This window comes from Mixophyes fleayi, chromosome 5, assembly GCF_038048845.1.
Source record: "Mixophyes fleayi isolate aMixFle1 chromosome 5, aMixFle1.hap1, whole genome shotgun sequence".
In the NCBI taxonomy this organism is placed as follows: domain Eukaryota; kingdom Metazoa; phylum Chordata; class Amphibia; order Anura; family Limnodynastidae; genus Mixophyes; species Mixophyes fleayi.
Window position 1 is genome coordinate 46,331,777 of NC_134406.1, and position 19,426 is coordinate 46,351,202.

The 19,426-nt window shown below is 38.8% G+C and overlaps 1 protein-coding gene across 1 annotated transcript in view; it reads right to left on the reverse strand.

Annotated features, from left to right (window-relative positions):
- Window positions 1–18,698, reverse strand: part of LOC142159442 (uncharacterized) — a 31,799-nt gene extending 13,101 nt beyond the window's left edge. Inside the window, exons 1-3 of the mRNA XM_075214346.1 lie at window positions 18,449–18,698; window positions 18,160–18,243; window positions 17,363–17,566 (exon numbers count right to left, since the gene is read on the reverse strand). Of these exons, the coding sequence (XP_075070447.1) occupies window positions 17,363–17,566; window positions 18,160–18,243; window positions 18,449–18,611 (451 nt within the window). The 5' untranslated portion in view covers window positions 18,612–18,698. The remainder of the gene's footprint in view (window positions 1–17,362; window positions 17,567–18,159; window positions 18,244–18,448) is intronic.
- Window positions 18,699–19,426: the final 728 nt, after the last annotated feature.

Genomic DNA, 19,426 nt, shown 5'->3' on the forward strand with positions numbered 1-19,426 from the left:
GGACAGACAAGGCTTTGGAACTATATGGGCTGTATGCAAATGTGGAGGTTTCTGCTTGTGAATGTCCTCACATTCTTCATTATATTCATGCATGGCTGCTTCCACTGTTAAGCTTAAGGTAAAAGAGCGATTTTTTGCAGCCTGCACTTTCCTAACAGAGTGCCTGCATTTTTATACAAAGCAAGCAGTTTTCTTATGCTTTCCTAGAAATACTCAGATTGTTTGTAAACTTACATAGTATACTCAGCACTATATAAATAACTTATTACCCAAAATAATACAGGTTCTCAGGGCCATCTTAACAACATTATGGGCCCCCGGGCAAAGCAGTGCACTGGGGCCCCTAGATATATATATAGATATATAGATGTATACAGATACAGATATAGATATATAGAGATAGAGATAGATAGATGTACTTGCTCAGTGACCCTTGAAGGGTTTTTTTGCAGGTTTTTTTCTTATGCAGGATTATTTATTCTCATTAAGAGCCGTGCCTATGGGGCCCCCTTGCCCCTGGGGCCCCCGGGCAGCTGCCCATCGTGCCCAATGGAAAAGATGGCCCTGCAGGTTGTCAATAAGACAGAATGAAATTTCAGTTTAATAATGTCATTGTGGAAAACAACCCATGTTCCTTCCTATGTTTGGCTTAAGCAACCCTGATATCAAACAGGAGCAATAATCTGCTATTTATAGATTAATAATTATAAAATGATTATTTTCATGTTAATTATCCATCGCCTGCCATTGAATCTATTTAACTTGTTACAATTTTTTGAACAGTGAGCCTTGATTTAAATTTTAGAGTAATAAAACTTAAGTAATTTATAATCCTTGCTCCTGACGTTTTTAATTGCATCTGTTAAAATTGTGCAATGTTAGATTAAAATTACACAGCTAAAATATAACACGCCAGCTTCTCGACAGTCAAGTCTAACATGAATAGATTTCATTTTACAACAAAAAAAGCAGAGACAGGCTTTCAAAGTTATACATTTAAATGTCAAAAGGCTAAAGTAGTGAACTGGAATTAATATGTTGCACGTAGTGCTTTAGTTATTAACAGATAGACGAATATCCAAAATATATAATACAATAGGGCAAATACATTAGTAGTCCATTTGTGTGTTCTGCCCTCTAATTAAAGAATTAGGTGAAATTATCCAGAATGACATAAGATGACTTGAAAGCATCTGCTTTTAGTGAAAAATTATTTTAAATTATTTTTCACAATGTTTATAATGTAACAAAGTTTACAAAAGTAAATTATTATTATTGATGAAAGAATGTCTGTGTCCGTAAGCAAATCCAGACAAAGAGGGAGGGTCAGTATTCACAGCAGTGGATTTATAACAGAGGCAGAAGGAGGAGCCTAGAGCCACCCACCCTCCCACTACTGGATGTTATAATATTATGTGGACACCTCTTGATTTTATATAATCATGCGGGCACCTCTGTTTGGTTTATAATCGTAATGCCACTCTGCTGGCTGAAGGATAATGCATATTTGTTATAGGTCTTATAGAATGGCTCATAATAGACAGTTGTTGTGGCTATTGTTGCAATATAAGTTTTTTAGACAGTTTAGACCATCTTGCCCCAGGCTGGCCCCTTATACTGTATCGAAATCCTGAAGAGCTATTTGCACTACTTTGTTCAAATCTGATGATGATAACAAGATGACACAATGACGAGGGCTTTTGCAAGACTGAGAACTCACTAAGATCGGCTCCCAAAAGATGGTAGGAGATACAAGAGAGGTTGATGCTATATATTTTCTTAAGGTATGTACAACCTAAAATAGAGCACCACAGTTGCATTCAAAGCAAATATATGGTTAATTTTAAGTTCAACATATAGATTTGCTAAACCGTTAAAATTATGCACAGTAAAACAAGATGTGTTACGTGTAATTTTGCATGGTAGTTAGATTCATGTGTATCTTGCATTTCCCCTACGCATCTGACACTGTAATACAGTATTATGCTATAAGAATAATGCATTTTTCTTACATGTCTGACAATGTATTATAGTATTATTATGTTATGCATATGACAGATTTCCCTACACATCTGACACTGTAGTGCAGTATTAAGTTAGGGGTAAGATGCATTTTCCTTACATTTTTAACAAGTTAGTACAATATTATGTTATGCATATGATGCATTTTCCTTACATATTTGGTCATGTTTTATATTATGCATATGATGTATTTTCCTTACATACCTGGTCATGTTTTATAATATGCATATAAAGCATTTTCCTTACATATCTCATCACGTTTTCTATTATGCGTATGATGCATTTTCTTTACATATCTGACAATGTAGTACAGTATTGTGCTATGTGTATGACACATTTTCACTATTTACCTGATGATTTAGTATATTACTCTTATGCTTACAACGACTTTTCCATATATGTGACAAAAAAGTGACTAACAATACAGGAAACAAATGGTTTTACCCTATATATTCAATCTTGCTTAATTTTACAAATTTATTATAGGTGGTGCTCTCCCAGACTAATAAATACTCTCCTAACACAAGGAAAACAAAAAGTATTTTGATTTGGTGCTCTTGAAATCCGCACTAGTATTACATTTTTAAATATGTTACTTTATTATTATTTATTAAAATAATCATTCTTGTCTATTCTTTTCCATGGAGAAATTTAAGGTTGCAATTTAACATAGAAGTTGTAGGGAAATAGTCTTTATAGAAATAAAAAAAAAAATGGGAATAACCATATGCCCTTAAAGGAAATATTGACTAAAAAAATTACAATTATCCATATGGTCTTTATTGCTTTTTCATGTATTATAAGTCATAATGTCCTATTTTTTTAATGTCCTATTATTTATTTACCAAAAATGCATTTGGCTATTTTATTTATTGCCACATTACACAACCTTATATGCAGCGTGGGAATTAGGTTAAATCCTGTTCTGCTAACTTGTTTATTAACAACTCTATTTCTTTGTTACCATTCGTGCATCTGTTTCATTTGATAAAATCATTCTTCTTGTAGATGAAACAGACAAAACAACACTGAACAGTGTTTCCGGCTTATTAGACAATATCTAGATTTTAAGTGTTTTTGTCAGGTTTTTTTTTCATTTGTAAGAACTTTATTAATATATCACTGTTAACACATGAGTATTGTTTATACTTGCCCATCTTTCCCAGGATATCCGGGAGACTAACAAATTCTGGGTAGGACTGACAGGAGAACATGCCATTCTCCCACATTCTGCAACTAATTTTTGCAGGGAAAAGATTAGTGTGGAATAATTATTTTATTAAATATTAATACAATATAATACATTAAAATCAGCATTTTCCCTACATACCCATAAATGCAGAATAATATAATGTCAGTTCATTATGGGAAATGATTGCTATATATAAAAGAAAATCCAATTAGTTTTCGAACAAAACTAGCAAACTTATTAACAAGATATAGAAGCAGAAAAAAAAAGAATATTAACAACAATGGCAATAATAATTAAATACATTTAAAAAAAATAAACTACACACCAGGGCATGCTGGTACTTGCGGAGTTTAAATTAAAAAAATGTAGCAATAATCATGGTGAAATTCACATTGAAATTATGATTATATAGAGTGTAGGACTGACCAGAATAGGAGGACATGAGTATGAGTTGGTCAGCTTAACAAACATTGCAACATGTGAAAGTAAAAGTCCCTGTTTTTAATATAGTGTAAAGCTTGCAGTATTTTTAATAGAGTGCAATAACTTTAATAATGTATTTGGTTGGTTAAAAGTATTTTATTTTTAACATTGCTAACACCCCTCTTGCTCCCCAGCTATCATTTCATTTCTTTCCATTTCATTAAATACATGTGATAGGCGCACAAACTGCTCTAAAGAGGCGCTTACTGCTATTTCCACTAAATTAGATGCCAGCAGGGTCAAACGCAGGATTTGTACAGGGGGGTTTCCGCACCACGCCACCAGTGGGCGTGGCCAGCATGCATGGGAGCATGGCTATAATATTAGACAGTGCTTGGCTGTTCTCCAACTCTTCCTATCTCTATAATATACATGGGCAATGCTGCATGCACTACTGTTAGGTGCACACAGCTCTCCTTTTTCAAGCAGAGCCGTGTGAAGCGGGGGCAGGGTCCAGCCACCTCAATTATACAGTGCCCCAGGCATGGAGGGGGTTTCCGGGCACTAGGAACCCCACCCCCCTCGGTTTGCCTATGGCCAGCTATACATTAACTGCAAGACTGGAGATTTGCTACACCCAGGTCATAATATTAGAAGTCCATAGAAACTTCCATAGTTTCTTTTCAGTGATAGCTTTTTTTTGCCATGAGAGTTGTAAATCTTAAAGTGTCCTTTGGCAGAAAAGTTTATTTGTAAAAAAAAAAATGCCTCTTTTGTTCAATCATTTCTTTAGTAGTCAAGTTTATTGGTTTGAGGGTCATTAACATCATTGCACTGAGGCTCGCCTTACTCATGATCATCCACCATTTTTTTAATAAAGACCTGATTATATTTTATATAAAAAAAGATGCCAGATCAATCCTTTATCCTCTCAAAATGAGCTGCAGTTTGAAATATTCTGCCATCATGGAGCAGTGGAGAGAATAGCTGACATCCTTGTTACGGCATAAATCTCATGAATGGTCCCTGTATATAGTGCAGTGAGTACATTCATGCTACTCAAGATACAAACAGTATTTGCTTCAGAATAATAATATAATAACAATAATAATAATAATAATAATAAAATAATAATAAAAAGTTTGTGTTCTCTGTTGTGTATATGAAGCATAAATAGTTATTTACAACTGAAAACTATACAAAAAGGTGATGTGCACCCTGGGTCTGATTCATGTTCAGACGTACCTCCATTTTCCTAGCGTATATTGCCTGAAATAACTCTACCTATAACAGACCTTACGCCAATGAGTTAAGAGGCGGAATGGGGGAGGGGCGGACTCGGCCATGTATAGTAAGGGTGTTCTGTCGCAGATGCGGACGATTCAAGTCCTGGGTCCCACTTGTTTTCAGTCGTATCATTTGCCCCAGCTACAGGGCAGGTGTAAGTGCTGACTGATAGTGATGACTGACACGGCATAGACTTTGTTTTAAAAACTACACATATACCTGTCACTAGCACAGACCATGTAATGTAGTAAACTAGCCTAAAAAAGGTATAGTATGTACAGTATGTATTAAAAGCATCTTTACTTAAAAAAATATATAAAGAAGTTTAAGAAAAACTTAATGATTACAGTTGTTCATTTATTTTATCATAGAATATTTTTTGTATGTGTTCTGATATATTGCACACACACTTATACATATACTGCAGTATTTTCTGTCCGTCTATATAAGGCAAATACTATTTTGGCAAAGCGTAATTACACCCAGATTCAAATAGAAATGCATCTTGAGATCTGCTTCGATTTGAATATGGTATGAGCTACGCTCAACTTCCGTGCTCTTTTTTAAAAACAATTGTGTGCAAATTGCGTCCGAGCATGAATCAGGCCCCCTGAGTCCAAAAGCTGTTTTGTGACAACATGCATCTACTTTTGCGAGGGTGCACTAATTTATGCTGGAAGCCAATGGATCTGCTCATTAAAACTGATGAATCTACAGGGGCATTTTGTATCTTCTAATGAGAGTCCCTGAGCAGATTGGACATTGCTTGCTAAATGTTGGCTGGACAGAATCATGTACCTCATACTATGACTTACGCAGAATTGAGATTTAGCTTTGTAAGATAGATATTAAAATGAGATTCAAGGAGTTGAACAGTGAATTAACATTGGCTTTCCCCAGCTATGGGCCACATAAAACTTTCCTGCTTCAATATAAATGGTTTTATAGGTGCTAAGTGTTGAGCTATTACAACAGATTGAGACTTAATGCTGATTGAGTGATTACACTGGAGGGACAGCAGGTGGCGCTGTTACCAAATGTGTTATCACTCTGTATTATAGAAATGTACTCTGTTGTACAAGAATGTGCTAGTAATGTAAGATCCTGTCATGTCTGTATGCTGATAACTAAAAAGTTTATTATAAATAGTTATGACAGAGTATGAAAGAAGTGTTGATTTGCTAACACTAAGGAGGTGCTGTTAACTCACGTAATAAAAGTATTCAAACATTTAAGGCAAACCACAACCAATATAAGAAGTGCATCCAATTCCCTTAAATCATAGAAGTCATAGGCATACATGCCCACATTTAAGATTTCTCCCCCGGGGCAGAAGTCCTGTGACATGGGGTAGGAGGAGGGCGTGGTGACATTTTGCGTCACCATAGCCCCGCCCCCACTATAAAAAGCCGAAATTCACAGCATTGAATGGAGGGGGCAGAGCTTAATGACGTGATTAAGCCCCGCCCCTCCATTCACTGCCGTGAATTTTGCCAAATTTCGGGAGTTTTGCCTACTCTTCCGGGAGTCCGTAAAATTCGGGAGCCTCCCGGGAATTCCAGGAGAGTAGGCAGGTATGGTCATAGGATGCCACAATATAATGATAATACTCATCAGAGATATGTTTAAAATCAAGTAACTTTACTAATCAAAAATATGACAATAAATGACATAAAAAGAAACAATAGCACGAAAAGTAATATCAATTTGGGACCAGAATGTTTATTACATTTATTGCGTTAGAGCTCCACCCCTTCTAGTGCACATAGGGGAAAATAGCTTGATCGGTATGTAAATCCACATTCTCTTACAATAACCATTAATGGAATTGCATGCTCGATATTTAGGCATAATACTTGTTATCAGTCTCAGGAGGTTGAATTCACTCAAATTGTTTGCCACAAATCAACTGAATTATCACAGTGCAGTCCGCTTCATGCCAAGCCTATTAGGATTGGGGTATAAAACTCGTGTGGGAGGTTTGTAGCACTGCTGTCTGCAGACACTAAATCCCACTCCCCTCCAACTTTATAACCCACGGCTTCCTTGTGGTTAGTCTCTCTGTGGATTTGTACTCCTCTAAATACTTCTGCATTCTTAGACCCGGGTCTTATAGTTCCATCATTATATATAGCAGATATCAAGCCAATCCAGCCAACAATGAAGTCCTGTGTTCACTAAGAGTCAGTATATCTTACTTCCGCATTTCTCCACAGCTGTGGTTTCCTCACTCTCTGAGGAAACCACTCTCTGCCTTTAGTATATAATATAACCCGATGGTTCGATATATATATAGGTACTATATTTATGGGTTAGCGCTCATATTGAAGTTAATTTTTTTTTACAGTCCAGGTGTAAGTGCCGATTGATAGTGGTGATGGACGAGTATGCATGACAGAACATGTGTTTGCAAGTAAGGGAAACTGTAAAAATGCCTTTTATGTACAGTAGGCATTAATAACATCTAATATATATAAGCCTAGTGGCGTGTGTTAGCCTGTGTGTGTGTGAAAAGAAAAAACCAAGCTGCAGCGCCACCTGCTGGGCGGAGTTATACACTGACCTACTAAATTCTTAGTGTGTGTGGGAAAAAAACTCAGAAAGGGCTGAAATTTGGTATATTAAGATGTTTTTAATTTGTTAATTTAATTTGTTAATTGTTAAAAGTGTTTATAAAGATTTTAAAAATATATATATATATTTCTTGAAGGAGAAGTGACAGTTGGGAGTGTTTGCCAGGGGTGACAGTTGGGAGTGGTTGGTGGTTGCCGGGGGTGACAGTGGGGAGTGGTTGGTGGTTGCCAGGGGTGACAGAGCGAGAGGAGTGTGATACTCAGGACCGCTGAGAGAGATCCTTGTGTCTGGATAGACATCTGGATAGATGTGGCGATAAAGATGAAGGATGAGGTGATGGAGAAAAATGATGAGGTGGTAACATGTGGACAAAACCACGTTAAAAAAGGGCGCTTGCGTCGGGAAGTAACGCTCTTCCCCTGAGGAGGCCTGGGCTATGGCCCAAATGCATGACAAGAAGCTTTTTAACACCTTAAGTAGCTTGATTTGACTAGAATGCATGAGTATCATGCACGGGTTAACTTGTCCTGATATATTTATTCATGTAAAAAAAGATAACTTTTTAATGTATTTTTTATTAATGATTATAGTATTAAGAGTTGTAAATGTATTTAATTTTTTGTTACATTCGTTCTGATGGGACTTTATATTGCACATATGCATTGTGTATATCCTGCAGTGTGTTCTGTCTGTCTGCATACGGCAACTACGAGAGTGTACTTATACCAGTATTCGGATGGAAACGTTTCTTGAGATCCGCTTGGGTTTACCATTTAAAAATTGAATTTACAGAGTGTGCCAAAGCTGAAAAAAATTAAATATGCGATTTTAGAAACATTGAATTCCAACTGCATTTCTTTAAGAGATTTTAAAAAACATTTTGGACATAAAGCTGACCCATTTGGAAAATACCATAGCTAGACTAGAATTAACTATATCCAAATTGCAATGTTTTCTTCATGGTTCCATTGTTCCAAATAGGTTTTTCTTGATTACACATATATCACCTAATAAAGTGTGTCCTATACCCAGGCCCGGCGCTCCCATTAGGCAAGGTTAGGCACTTGCCTAGGGCGCCGGGCTCTGGAGGGCGCCTGGAGGGCACCACAGTATTCTAAAATAGTTTAAAACTGTGCGGCGACCGCTGACCATTCCTGTCACGGCGCCGCACAGCATTCAGATGGACGGGGAGGGGGGGAAGAGGCTATTTTGTCACCACCGCCGCCTCTCTGCACCGTCTCCTCCCCTCCACTTACTAGTGTCAGTGAGTGGAGGGGAGGAGACGGAGCAGAGATGCGGCGGTGATGAGACAAGGTAAGGAGAGGAGGGAGGAGGGAGAAAGGAGGCGATTTTTGCGGGGGGAGGGGGGTGCCGCTTTTTTAAAAATGCCTAGGGCGCCGTGGACCCTAGCACCGGCACTGCCTATACCCCAAATACACAGAGCTCAAACAGTAAAGGAGGCCAAATTTTAAGTAAGTTAATTCTACCTGTTACTGTAAGGGCAATTTCTTCGGTATGCAAGATGTAACATGTAAGATATCAATTGAAAGGACAATAGTGTCAATAATATTATTATTATTATTATTATCATTTATTTGTTAGGCGCCACAAGGTTTCCGCTGCGCATACAAATAGTCTGGCTGTTTGATATCCAAATTCTGAAGTATTTGAATTTTGAAGCCCGTTGTAGAGAATAAGATTGTGATCAGACAAATTAATTCATTAAACACAATCATTAAACATTTTTTTGAAACATTTTCAGGATTGTTCCCTTCTACTGTCTCTTGTAGTCCCACAAAATCAACCTACCTTCCGAGTCAGATTTGTTTGCAATCAGAAACCAAAGTGTTCTAGATAGCTATTTGACCTTCCATGGGAGATGTCTTATCTTCCAAATCAGAAATGCAGTATTCATATATTCATTCTCATTTTTTGAAAGTTCTGTCTTAATGACATCAGTCCAGACTGGACTTTAGCAATTTTTCCCGTAACCTTTTCTCCGATGACACAATTGCTTGTAGTACTTGTTGTAAGAGGGATTCATTTCCAGAAGCCTGATCAGATAATTGTGAGTGAGATTGGAGACAATCCCCTTTGGAATTGGATGATGAATATCTGGAGCTGAGTTCTGACTGAATTTCCCCATTTCAACTTAATATGCTACAAAATCACTTTTGTGAATGCCTTACTTCAGTGCTCATGCATCCTAGACCTTTGCAATAATACTATATTGAGATGGTATAGATTACCCTGTAACAGAAAGTAATTTGATGGCACGAATACCATGCATACTACCTACACAATATTATTTTTTTGAAATAATAAATAGAATGGCTTATAAATCACATATAAATTATGATTTAATAAGAACATAATTAATCAAATGTGGTGTTGCATTTATGAAGCTCCTCTCATGAACATCACAAAATGGCTGCTGTGAAGTAATCATTTTATACAGTTGCACAATATTCAAATATAGTCTTATTACAATTCTTCCTTTTATTTTAAAAATAGCTAAATCTGTCTGTATTTTTCTAAAACAGCTTTATTTATTTCTGTCTGAATAAAATAAGTTCATTATACTCCAGATATTCACTCAGTGTAGGGCGTCCTGTACAGCTTTGAGAGTAACCATGCTATCAGCAAACACTATGCTACAACAATATCTCCTCAGTTTCAATCAACAACCTACAGAGCTATTATCTTGCTTCCTTTTCTTGCTACAATGCCATTAACCCAGGAATCTCTTTACCTTGCCCAGGAACTGTCAGTGGTGAAAGTGAGTTATGTGCTAAGAGCAGCTCACCTCCATTCATCACGGTCAGAAACCCTGTGTCAGCAACCAAAATTACAAGACCGGCACCGGCAGCCACAAGCAGGTAATTATCTATAAATAAAAAGGCTGAAACGTTTATTTTAATATGTTGAATATGGTATTTTCGCTGAAGCAGAGTTATTATTCTTATCCCTGAATCGGCATAATTAATATAGTGCAAACGTGGCTCCTCAGAGACAAAACGGCAGCCACATTCTTACCATTCAAATCAGAGGACAAATGCAGTCAAACACTTCAAAATAACATGCCCTGGTGTAGTGTTAGATATAAACAATAATCAGAATAAATAGATCCATTCATAAATGGTGTATTACTGAAAGCTGGACAGATCCATCAGCTAGTACAGTGGTTCCCAAACTGTGTGCCTAGGCTCCCTGGGGTGTCTTGGAGATCTCACAGGGGTGCCTCAGTCAGGGCCAGTGGTAAGCAAGGCGGGGAACTACTTGGCAATTATTTTGGCTTAGGGGTGCCTTGAAAATTTTTTGGAGACCCTAAGGGTGCCTTAAACTGAAAAAGTTTGGAATCCACTGAGCTAGTATATTCTCCTCATACCTTCACCACAGCTGCAAATGTAGATTTTGATGCTGTAAACAAAGTTTGCAGATCTCCTTTATTATGTTACTAATATTTGACATAGATTTAACATATTTTACATATATAAAGTAAGGATAAGGATATTTGAATCAGGAGAACAAGTAAAACACAACTTTTTCCATGAATCTATTAAACTGCAGATAGAAGACGTGTCATTTACTGCCTCTACACCACACAAACACTTAAGCCGATTTGCTAATTCTTAAAATAACCACACCAGACAAGAGTTTTGGTGAAGTACCGTATATACTCGAGTATAAGTCGACCCGAATATAAGCCGAGGCACCTAATTTTAGCACATAAAACTGGGAAAAGTTATTGACTCGAGTATAAGCCTAGGGTGGAACACAGCGCTAATTTAACCACAAAAACCTAAATAAAAATGATAGGTTCAATCTATGAAATCATTTTTAGCTAAACCATATAAATAACAGTACATGACAAGGAACATTCATAAATGATTATAAAATCATGGGTAGCACCTAACCGAAATAAATTAAAGATAATGTAAGCAACACCCTAGGGTGCTCTGAGGGAGAGGGATTCAGCGCATTACACACATGCTGCAGAGACGTATCAAATTAACTGTCACAAACTTAGATATATTTCTATTTTTTTTTTGTATGTGTAAAATATTTTTATTCAACACGTTTCATGAGATCAAGGATATTTCTAACACTTATTGATTTACAATTTGATCACCTGTCATGACACCTCCTCAAGTCACTAGCTCCATTTTTAAAAGCAGGAAATAGACTGGGGGAAAAGAAAAATTGTAATTGACAAGCACTTGCTCTTTGACCCCTGTGTGTAATATTTTGTCACAAGTGGGAATAAAAAGGGATTTAGGCACAAAGTTCCCACTTTCTGGAATACAAGGGAGAAAAGTAGTTTTCAATGGGCAAAGCTGCTGTAAAAGTCAGCCAGATAGGAGTAAAGCATATGAAGTATTGTGATATTATAGACAAGTAAATACACATCTCTCCCTTGATCTTTTTGAGCAGCAATACGATATTTTCTTTCAAGTCCATTAGCTTCCATAACAGTGAAAGTAAATACTGCAACATTTAAATAGTTTGCTTTTACATGGGATACAATCCTAAAAACAAGGGCTGTGTATTAATGAAGGACCTGGAGTTAGGCAGCTAGGCACACTGTTGAACATACACACAACTGCCCTGTATTCACAGGCTGGGATATATTTCAAACCTAAGCCATTTGATTGCTTCAGCCAGCCGTCCTTTCTGATTATAAGCTCAGCCAAACCGAGTAATATGCAGTGGACAAAGGAGGTATAGAGTCAATCAGGAAATAGATTGAGAGATGCTAGGCAATCAGAAGCTTAAGCAAACACATTGTGGGCGGCGTTCTACAGGTATCGGGTTAGGCTGTGCATTAGTTCGTACGAGAGAGATTTTTTACTTACCCCCGCAGTGGAACGCATATGCGTTCCAACAACAGGAAGTTCGGCATTTGGAACGCAAGTTTGCGTTCCAAATGCCGAACTTCCTGTTGTTGGAACATATGCATTCCAATGCAGAAGTTAACAGCCGAGGGACCGGACACCAGGTAAGTTCACCCGTGTATAAGCCGAGTGGCCTTTTTCAGCATACAAAAATGTGCTGAAAAACTCGGCTTATACACGAGTATATACGGTAATAGGTCACAGTTTATTGAAAATAAATTAACTTAAACGGTGGTGGAGAAGGCAAGTTGCGAGACGACACAACCAATATACATAAGCAGTGTATGGCCATATGGCACTTACCACTGGTCCTGGGACCAGGACTTTAGCCGGTGCTAAATCTGGTGGCAGAGTGACTACGACTCCTCTGGACTCACAATGCCGTGCCCGCACAAGGCCTATCATGGGATCCCCCAGCCAGGGGAACAAGAGCCAAGGTACTTCGAGGAGGGCAGTGACCTGCGGTCAATCTGCGATATCATCTTATTACTGGTCGACGGTTCACAAATGCCTTTCTGCCAACTGTGCCTGATCTGCATAGGAGGAAAGACAATTTTTAAGCATGTACATCCCCCTGCATCGTGCCGGGCGGGATGAAGGGATTTTCCAGCCAGGAAGAGACTTAAACAAATCCTGTGAGAACCTATATACCAGTAGATACCAAATGTTCTCATTTCGAGGCACCCTTAGGGTCTTCATAATTTTTTCAAGGCACCCCTAAGCCAAAATATTTACCAAGAAGTCCCCTCCCTTGCTTTCAAACGGCCCTGGCCGAGGCACCCCTGTGAGATTGCCGCGGCACCCCAGAGAGCCACGGCACACAGTTTGTGAACCACTGCTATATACTAAACCATGACACTCCCACAAACCACCGATTGGCTGGAATCAACAGTGAGCTTTACCAGGACTGTGTCACCGTCAAGTTCATAAATTGTATTTGTATCGTACCCCAGAGTACAGATATACCAGGTAAGTTACATATAATTTTAAGCAGGGTACACACTGCAGAAAATGAATGCAGATGCAATTACTGTAATGATTTTACCAAAGACTGAAAGTCCCGATGAGCATGCAGATTTTTCTGGACCTACATGTTTTACCTTCAGATCTGTGCACTTCGTCTGTCATAATCATCTGCTGAAAAGGTCAATACTCTTCACACTCTATAGAGATCTGCCTACACTGCTGGTCATGAGTGCATACACACTTCCACATTTGCACGACATGTTACATTGTTGATCCTGATTTTTAGGAAGTTGATAAAACCAAATCAAACAATACAATGTGCTTTGGTATGATACAACATGATCGAGGGAGCGTATACACTAATATCTTGGAAATATCTTTCCAAACAGTCATTTATCGTGTGATCCGCATGATAATTGGATGAAACACCTGTAGTATGTATCAAGCTTAACTCTTATGGAGTCAAAGGAACAGAAACAAATCTATGTTTTATCTTGTTTTAGTTTATTTTATTATTTCACTTTGGTCACTATTTTTTTTTTTTTTAAACAAGAGCGTTCTTTAGGAGTCATCAGATAGGTCTCCCTTATTGTAATTGCTAAAAGAAATCCCTTCAGGTCAGCAGGCTGGGTGCTTGCTTGGGAAACCTTTATAAGCTGATTTGACATTATGGCAGGGGAACCCCCTGTTATAGTGCCATGACTGGCAAATTCTAGTGCTGGTTCTAGTAAAATCGTGGGACCCCATGCTTTTTGTTCTTCCGATTTTACTAGTAACAGCGTTAGGCTGGTAGCAATAGGGTTAATCTGATTTGAGGGGGGCACGCTCTTTTTTTAAATTTTTTTTTTTTTCTAAATTTTGTTTTAACCCTTTGTATGCCAGCACAAGTTTTCATGTGTTTTTGGGAGGGGGCGGTTAAGCTTCATTAGTGTTTTTATTTATGTGCTATCACTATTTTGTGCCGGCGGGTCCAACGGCATTGCTAGTTTAATGTCAACATTGTGACTGTCGACATTACTACTGTCGACAATCACAGTGTCTACATTTTCAGCATGAAGACAAAATGACTCTGTTCGACAGTCTAACTGTCGACAGATTCAGCGTCGGAGATATGACTACCACCATTCACTAACTTCAAGGGGGTTTCCAGTTTATGACTTTAAATTGGAGCATAACCACATAGTATAGTGATCTGGTGAAAACCGTTGTGTGAGTTAGGACAGTGACGTGTATATATGTAATACAATTATTATTTTATTTATAAAGCATCAACAGAATATACGGCACTTTGTCCAAGTTTTAGATAAAAGCAAAATACCATGGTTACAAACAATACAAGAACATAACCCGAGAGAAGCAGAGTGAGGACTTTACTCGCAAAAGAAGTGCTCACAGTAAATGTTTGAATTGACACAAGAGCATGCTTTAAACAGGGAACCAACGATAGGGGTGTAAAAATGGTACTGCAAGGACCATTATAATTTTGGTTTCTACCTGGGCATAGAAATAAAGTGCTTCAGGAATTTTACAGAGGGATATACAAGTAATATTAGTATACATAAATATTCCTGCAAATTATCCTCGTCAGCGGTGCATAGTCACCATGTTAGTGATCATCAGCAAGCTTACAGTAAATATTGTGTACATTAAATGCACAATTAAGTCATGTATGAAATGTAGAGTTGTATTAATTTACTGTCTGTTCCTTTATTAGTGGAATTCTCCAGATGTACTGTAAATAGATGTGTATTCTGGGCTATCTGCTAGCAGCTATCATGTTGGACCTTAAAACTGTTTCAGCTTCAATTAACATTGTGGATGTTTAGATTTTCTCTGTGTCTGAGTCTACTGGTTCAGCATGATAAAGTGTCAATGCAGATAAATATCCAGTGAGCACAAGTGTTTTACAGACATTTTCATTAAAGAGGCATCAAATCCAGGCTATTAGCCCTACAAGAATACTCTGATGATGAAAGTCACACGGAGATACACTGTTCTCATCTGCTGTCCTATGGCAGCTCTTATTATCATTATTTCATTAAATTGAAACCAAATAGCTATAATACATATTTGCTTATACAATATGAGGACTCAATTAGTCCTTTGTTCATTTGGGTCAGAGGTGTTATTAAAGTGTATCTGTTGGCTTCACATAGTTGAGGAAAGATGATCACTTTGATTTTGTGTCACTAGCTTTTGTTAGTTATGTGTAAACCCAAATCCTTTGTTAAAAACAATCCATTCCTTTACCGGAAATTTAGCGTTGACATATCCTTACATTTTATTTGTCATAGGTATATCCACTACTGATACTACCTGTCATATGTTGTTTCTTGGCATGTACCGATATACTGCTCTGTGCTTCCATATTGTGACAAGGATATGTCTTGTGGAATGTAATACTATTCTCTTATACAGTGCACTGTCCTGTCGTCTCCAGTGACACTATGGGCTAGATTTACTATCAGGCGTGTTTGTAAAGCCGCCGACTTTCGGCGGGTTTGCCGGCGGTTTAGCCATCGCCGGATTTACTAACGCTAAACCCGCCATCCAAACGGCCAGAAATGATGTTTTCAAACCCGCCTCTGTATAAAGCGCCGTGACGGTTTCAACAATGCTCCACATACAAACAGCCGGATTTACTATTAGGGGGTTTATAAAGGCGCCGGAAAACCGCCATTCAAAAGACCAAAATGAAAGCGCTGCTTGTGAGCGGCAAGATTGTTCAAACAGTGTGCTGTTTGAGGTATTTGGTCAATCTGAACAGAAGGGAAAGGGCCATTTCATGTGCAAAGTTTGTCCCTTTGGGATTGTATATGTTAAAAGGCCAGTGTCTTGTAATGGCAGTGTAATTTGGGTTTCTTTTTCTCTTCTGTTTTCCCACGATGCAATTTTTTTACTAAGTTCAACATTTGTTTAATATTGCAACAAATCCCTTAACAGAGTGTAAAAGCAATTTTAACTGTACTCAATAAAGAATGGGTTTCTGGCTGATGACTCCTCTGCTGCATCCTCACACATCTGCACAGCACAAATTCAGGCACAAACCCATTAGTAGAGGTGTGTTATAGCGTACATTTGTACTTTGGTAAACCAGGTTCAGCTTACTAGAATAATCTGGTGGGGTGGTTATGTATGCACCTGAAAAGGGGTCTGATATTATCCTGGCTGGCTGTTTTATACATAATCTAGCATTACATCAATTTACCCCACCGATTAGTGCAGTACACACTGAAGCAGAAGGGGTCTGTGTCACATCTGGTGATGTGCAGAGCACAGAGGGCGGAAGGCAGATTAGAGTCCGTCTCATTACAAACTACTACACAATAGGAAAAACATTTATTTCTCTAAAATGTGTTTGATGTGAGTGCAATGTTTGTGACAGTCAGAGGGCAATGTGTAAATGATTTGAGTGCCTAGTTTTTTAAAACATCACTATACTCTTGTTTAATTAGCAGAAAATAAACACTGACACCATAGAAATTTAACTGCATTTATTGCAGTACAACACAATAAATAATAAAGGATAATGCTTATACAAAGTAAAAAAAGCATGAGGCAATAGTCATGTGTTAGCGCTAGCGACGCCTTTTTGCTTGCATATCGCTATGTTTTGCCCCACTCTGTCCTCTCCCTGGCCCACCCCTGGTGCGAGCACCTCTCCTTGGAGGAGTACTCTGTGCCGATCTGCTTGGCGTACTAGCGGTACTTGTGGTGGCCGAGGAAAAGGGTGAAGGCAAGCGGGCAATGAGTTCTTGCTGCAGTTGGCCTGCCAGCCGGGTCAGGTTCGCATTCCCCTCGCGAACGGAGGAATTTAATGCCTCCACAGCCCCAGTCATTTGGGCCATCTGCAGATTGGATTGCTCCCAGGCATTAGCCAGACGATTGATTGCAGCAGGAATTTGGCTATTTGTGCGGTGTATCCGCCTCAACTGGGCCGCAATTTGGGAAATGTTGTGAGTTTGGCTCTCCATGAAGACTGATTGCTGCTGCTGGAAAGCACCAATAGACTGCGCCATTTCACGGGCTGGGTCCATACTCTGAGGTGCCGGCTGCTGGTGTGCTGGGGCTTCAGCAGGGCCAGGTGCAACATCCTGGAAACCAGACACAGGGGCATCCACTGTTTCCAGGGTGATTATGGTTTGCTCATCTGGCTCAGGGGACATTTGGAGGGACTCCACCTGAGGTGCCTGGTATGAAGAGGGCCCTGTGTATGAAAATGACGGTAAGTATATAGGATATAATATGTTTGTATATTGCATTCTGAACACTTGATAGGAAAGAATAATCTTTACAAACTACAGATTGTTTCACAATTTTTGCATTAATGATTTATTGTCCTATGCTACCTGCTTAAGGATGCACATATTATCCTTTTAATACCCAGTATCATATGAACTATGTATGGTTGAGGGGGCTAAAAAAGCATAGTATTTGTAACCTACAAATATTGTGATTTATTACGCAATATCTGGCTAGACCGTGCCTTGGGGTACACAAATCCTATTTCAGTCCTCCCTCTGTGTAGTACATGCTGGGTATTTTGACTTAACTGCGTGTGTAAAAAAGTGAAGACGTTGCCTATAGCAACCAATCAGATTTGAGCTCTCTTTTTGTAGAATGCAATAAATAAAGTAAAGGTATATTCAGATTGGTTGCTCTAGCCAACATCTCAGTTTAGTAAATGTAGCCCTAAGGTCGCATAGCACACCATATTTTAATAAAAAAAATTTTGCCAGCAACATTTCCACAGAAAAACAATTAACTCCATTATTTAGCACAAAAACATAAATCACACACCTGCTTGCTCTTCTGTGGCCGAATCTCTGACTGAAGGTGGAGGTGTAGCTGTAGGAATGGGACTCAACTGTGGTCCAGGTGAATCTGGATGTATTAGAAAAAGCATACAATGTATTTGCAGCAAAAAGCCTTTTACAAATAATAAATCTTTGGAAGACATGTGTTTGCACATTAAAAAACAGTTATAAACAAAATTATTGCCCTTTACATACTGATTGAGTAAAAAAGACACTTTTACAATAAAAAAACATTTTCAATATTGTTAGCTTAAAAAGGACAAATCACTCACCAACTCCTTGGGCAAACGAGGGCGAATCTGTGTCTTGCACATTAATTCCCTCCACTATTTCACGGGGCATTATCTGCCGCAGCTCCTCCTCATAGCTGGTATATTCAACGCGAAGAGGGGGGCCACCACCCGTGCGTCTTGTGGACCTCCTTTCCTGGGCCATTTTTTCCTTCAACCTCCTCTTAATGTCCGAAAATCTCTTGCGGCAGTGCGCCACTGTCCTCTTTAGTGGGCCCACCGCGTTAACAGCGTCGCACACTCTCCCCCACAATTGGTGGCGCCGCCTTAGCGGAGTCCGGGCTGCCAGGTTCCCCAAGATCACCTCGTAGCAGGGAATGATATTGTGCACCAACACACAATTCTCATCATGTGAGAAGCGCACATTCCTCCCTGTCTTGGTCTTCCTGCTCTGTCCTGTCTCCTCAACCTCTCCCTCTCCCTCCTCTGACCCCTCAACCTCCATCTCCCTCTCCTCAGCCTCTGCTCCCCTCCTATCTCTGGACATTTTTACCCAGAAAACAGAAAAACACAAAACACTGAAGGACTTACAAACACAAAGAACAAACTACACTACCTACAGACACACTCTCCACACAGTCACACACAAGTAACACAGACAGAGGACAAGTCAAATACAAAAAATACAAGACAGAAAATAAATGAGAAAATAAATGTACAAAACAGGAAAAAACCACAGGACTACTCACACTTCAATCAGATATCGCTCCACCAATCCACCAAACACCAACTCTCAGCAAACCACTATCCTCCAAACTCCTCTCACAAAACTCCTCTAAACCCTATCAGAGAAAAAAGTGTCAGGCCAGTGGTTTATATAGGGCTTGTGATGTCAAATCTCCTGAGTTTGAAAATAGCCAATAGTAACAGGCCAGGAGACAGGTGTAATTTTCAAAAAAACCGCCTTTACACAAAAGCGCCGTCATTTAAAGCAAAAGCGCCATGTTCTATTCAAAGCCG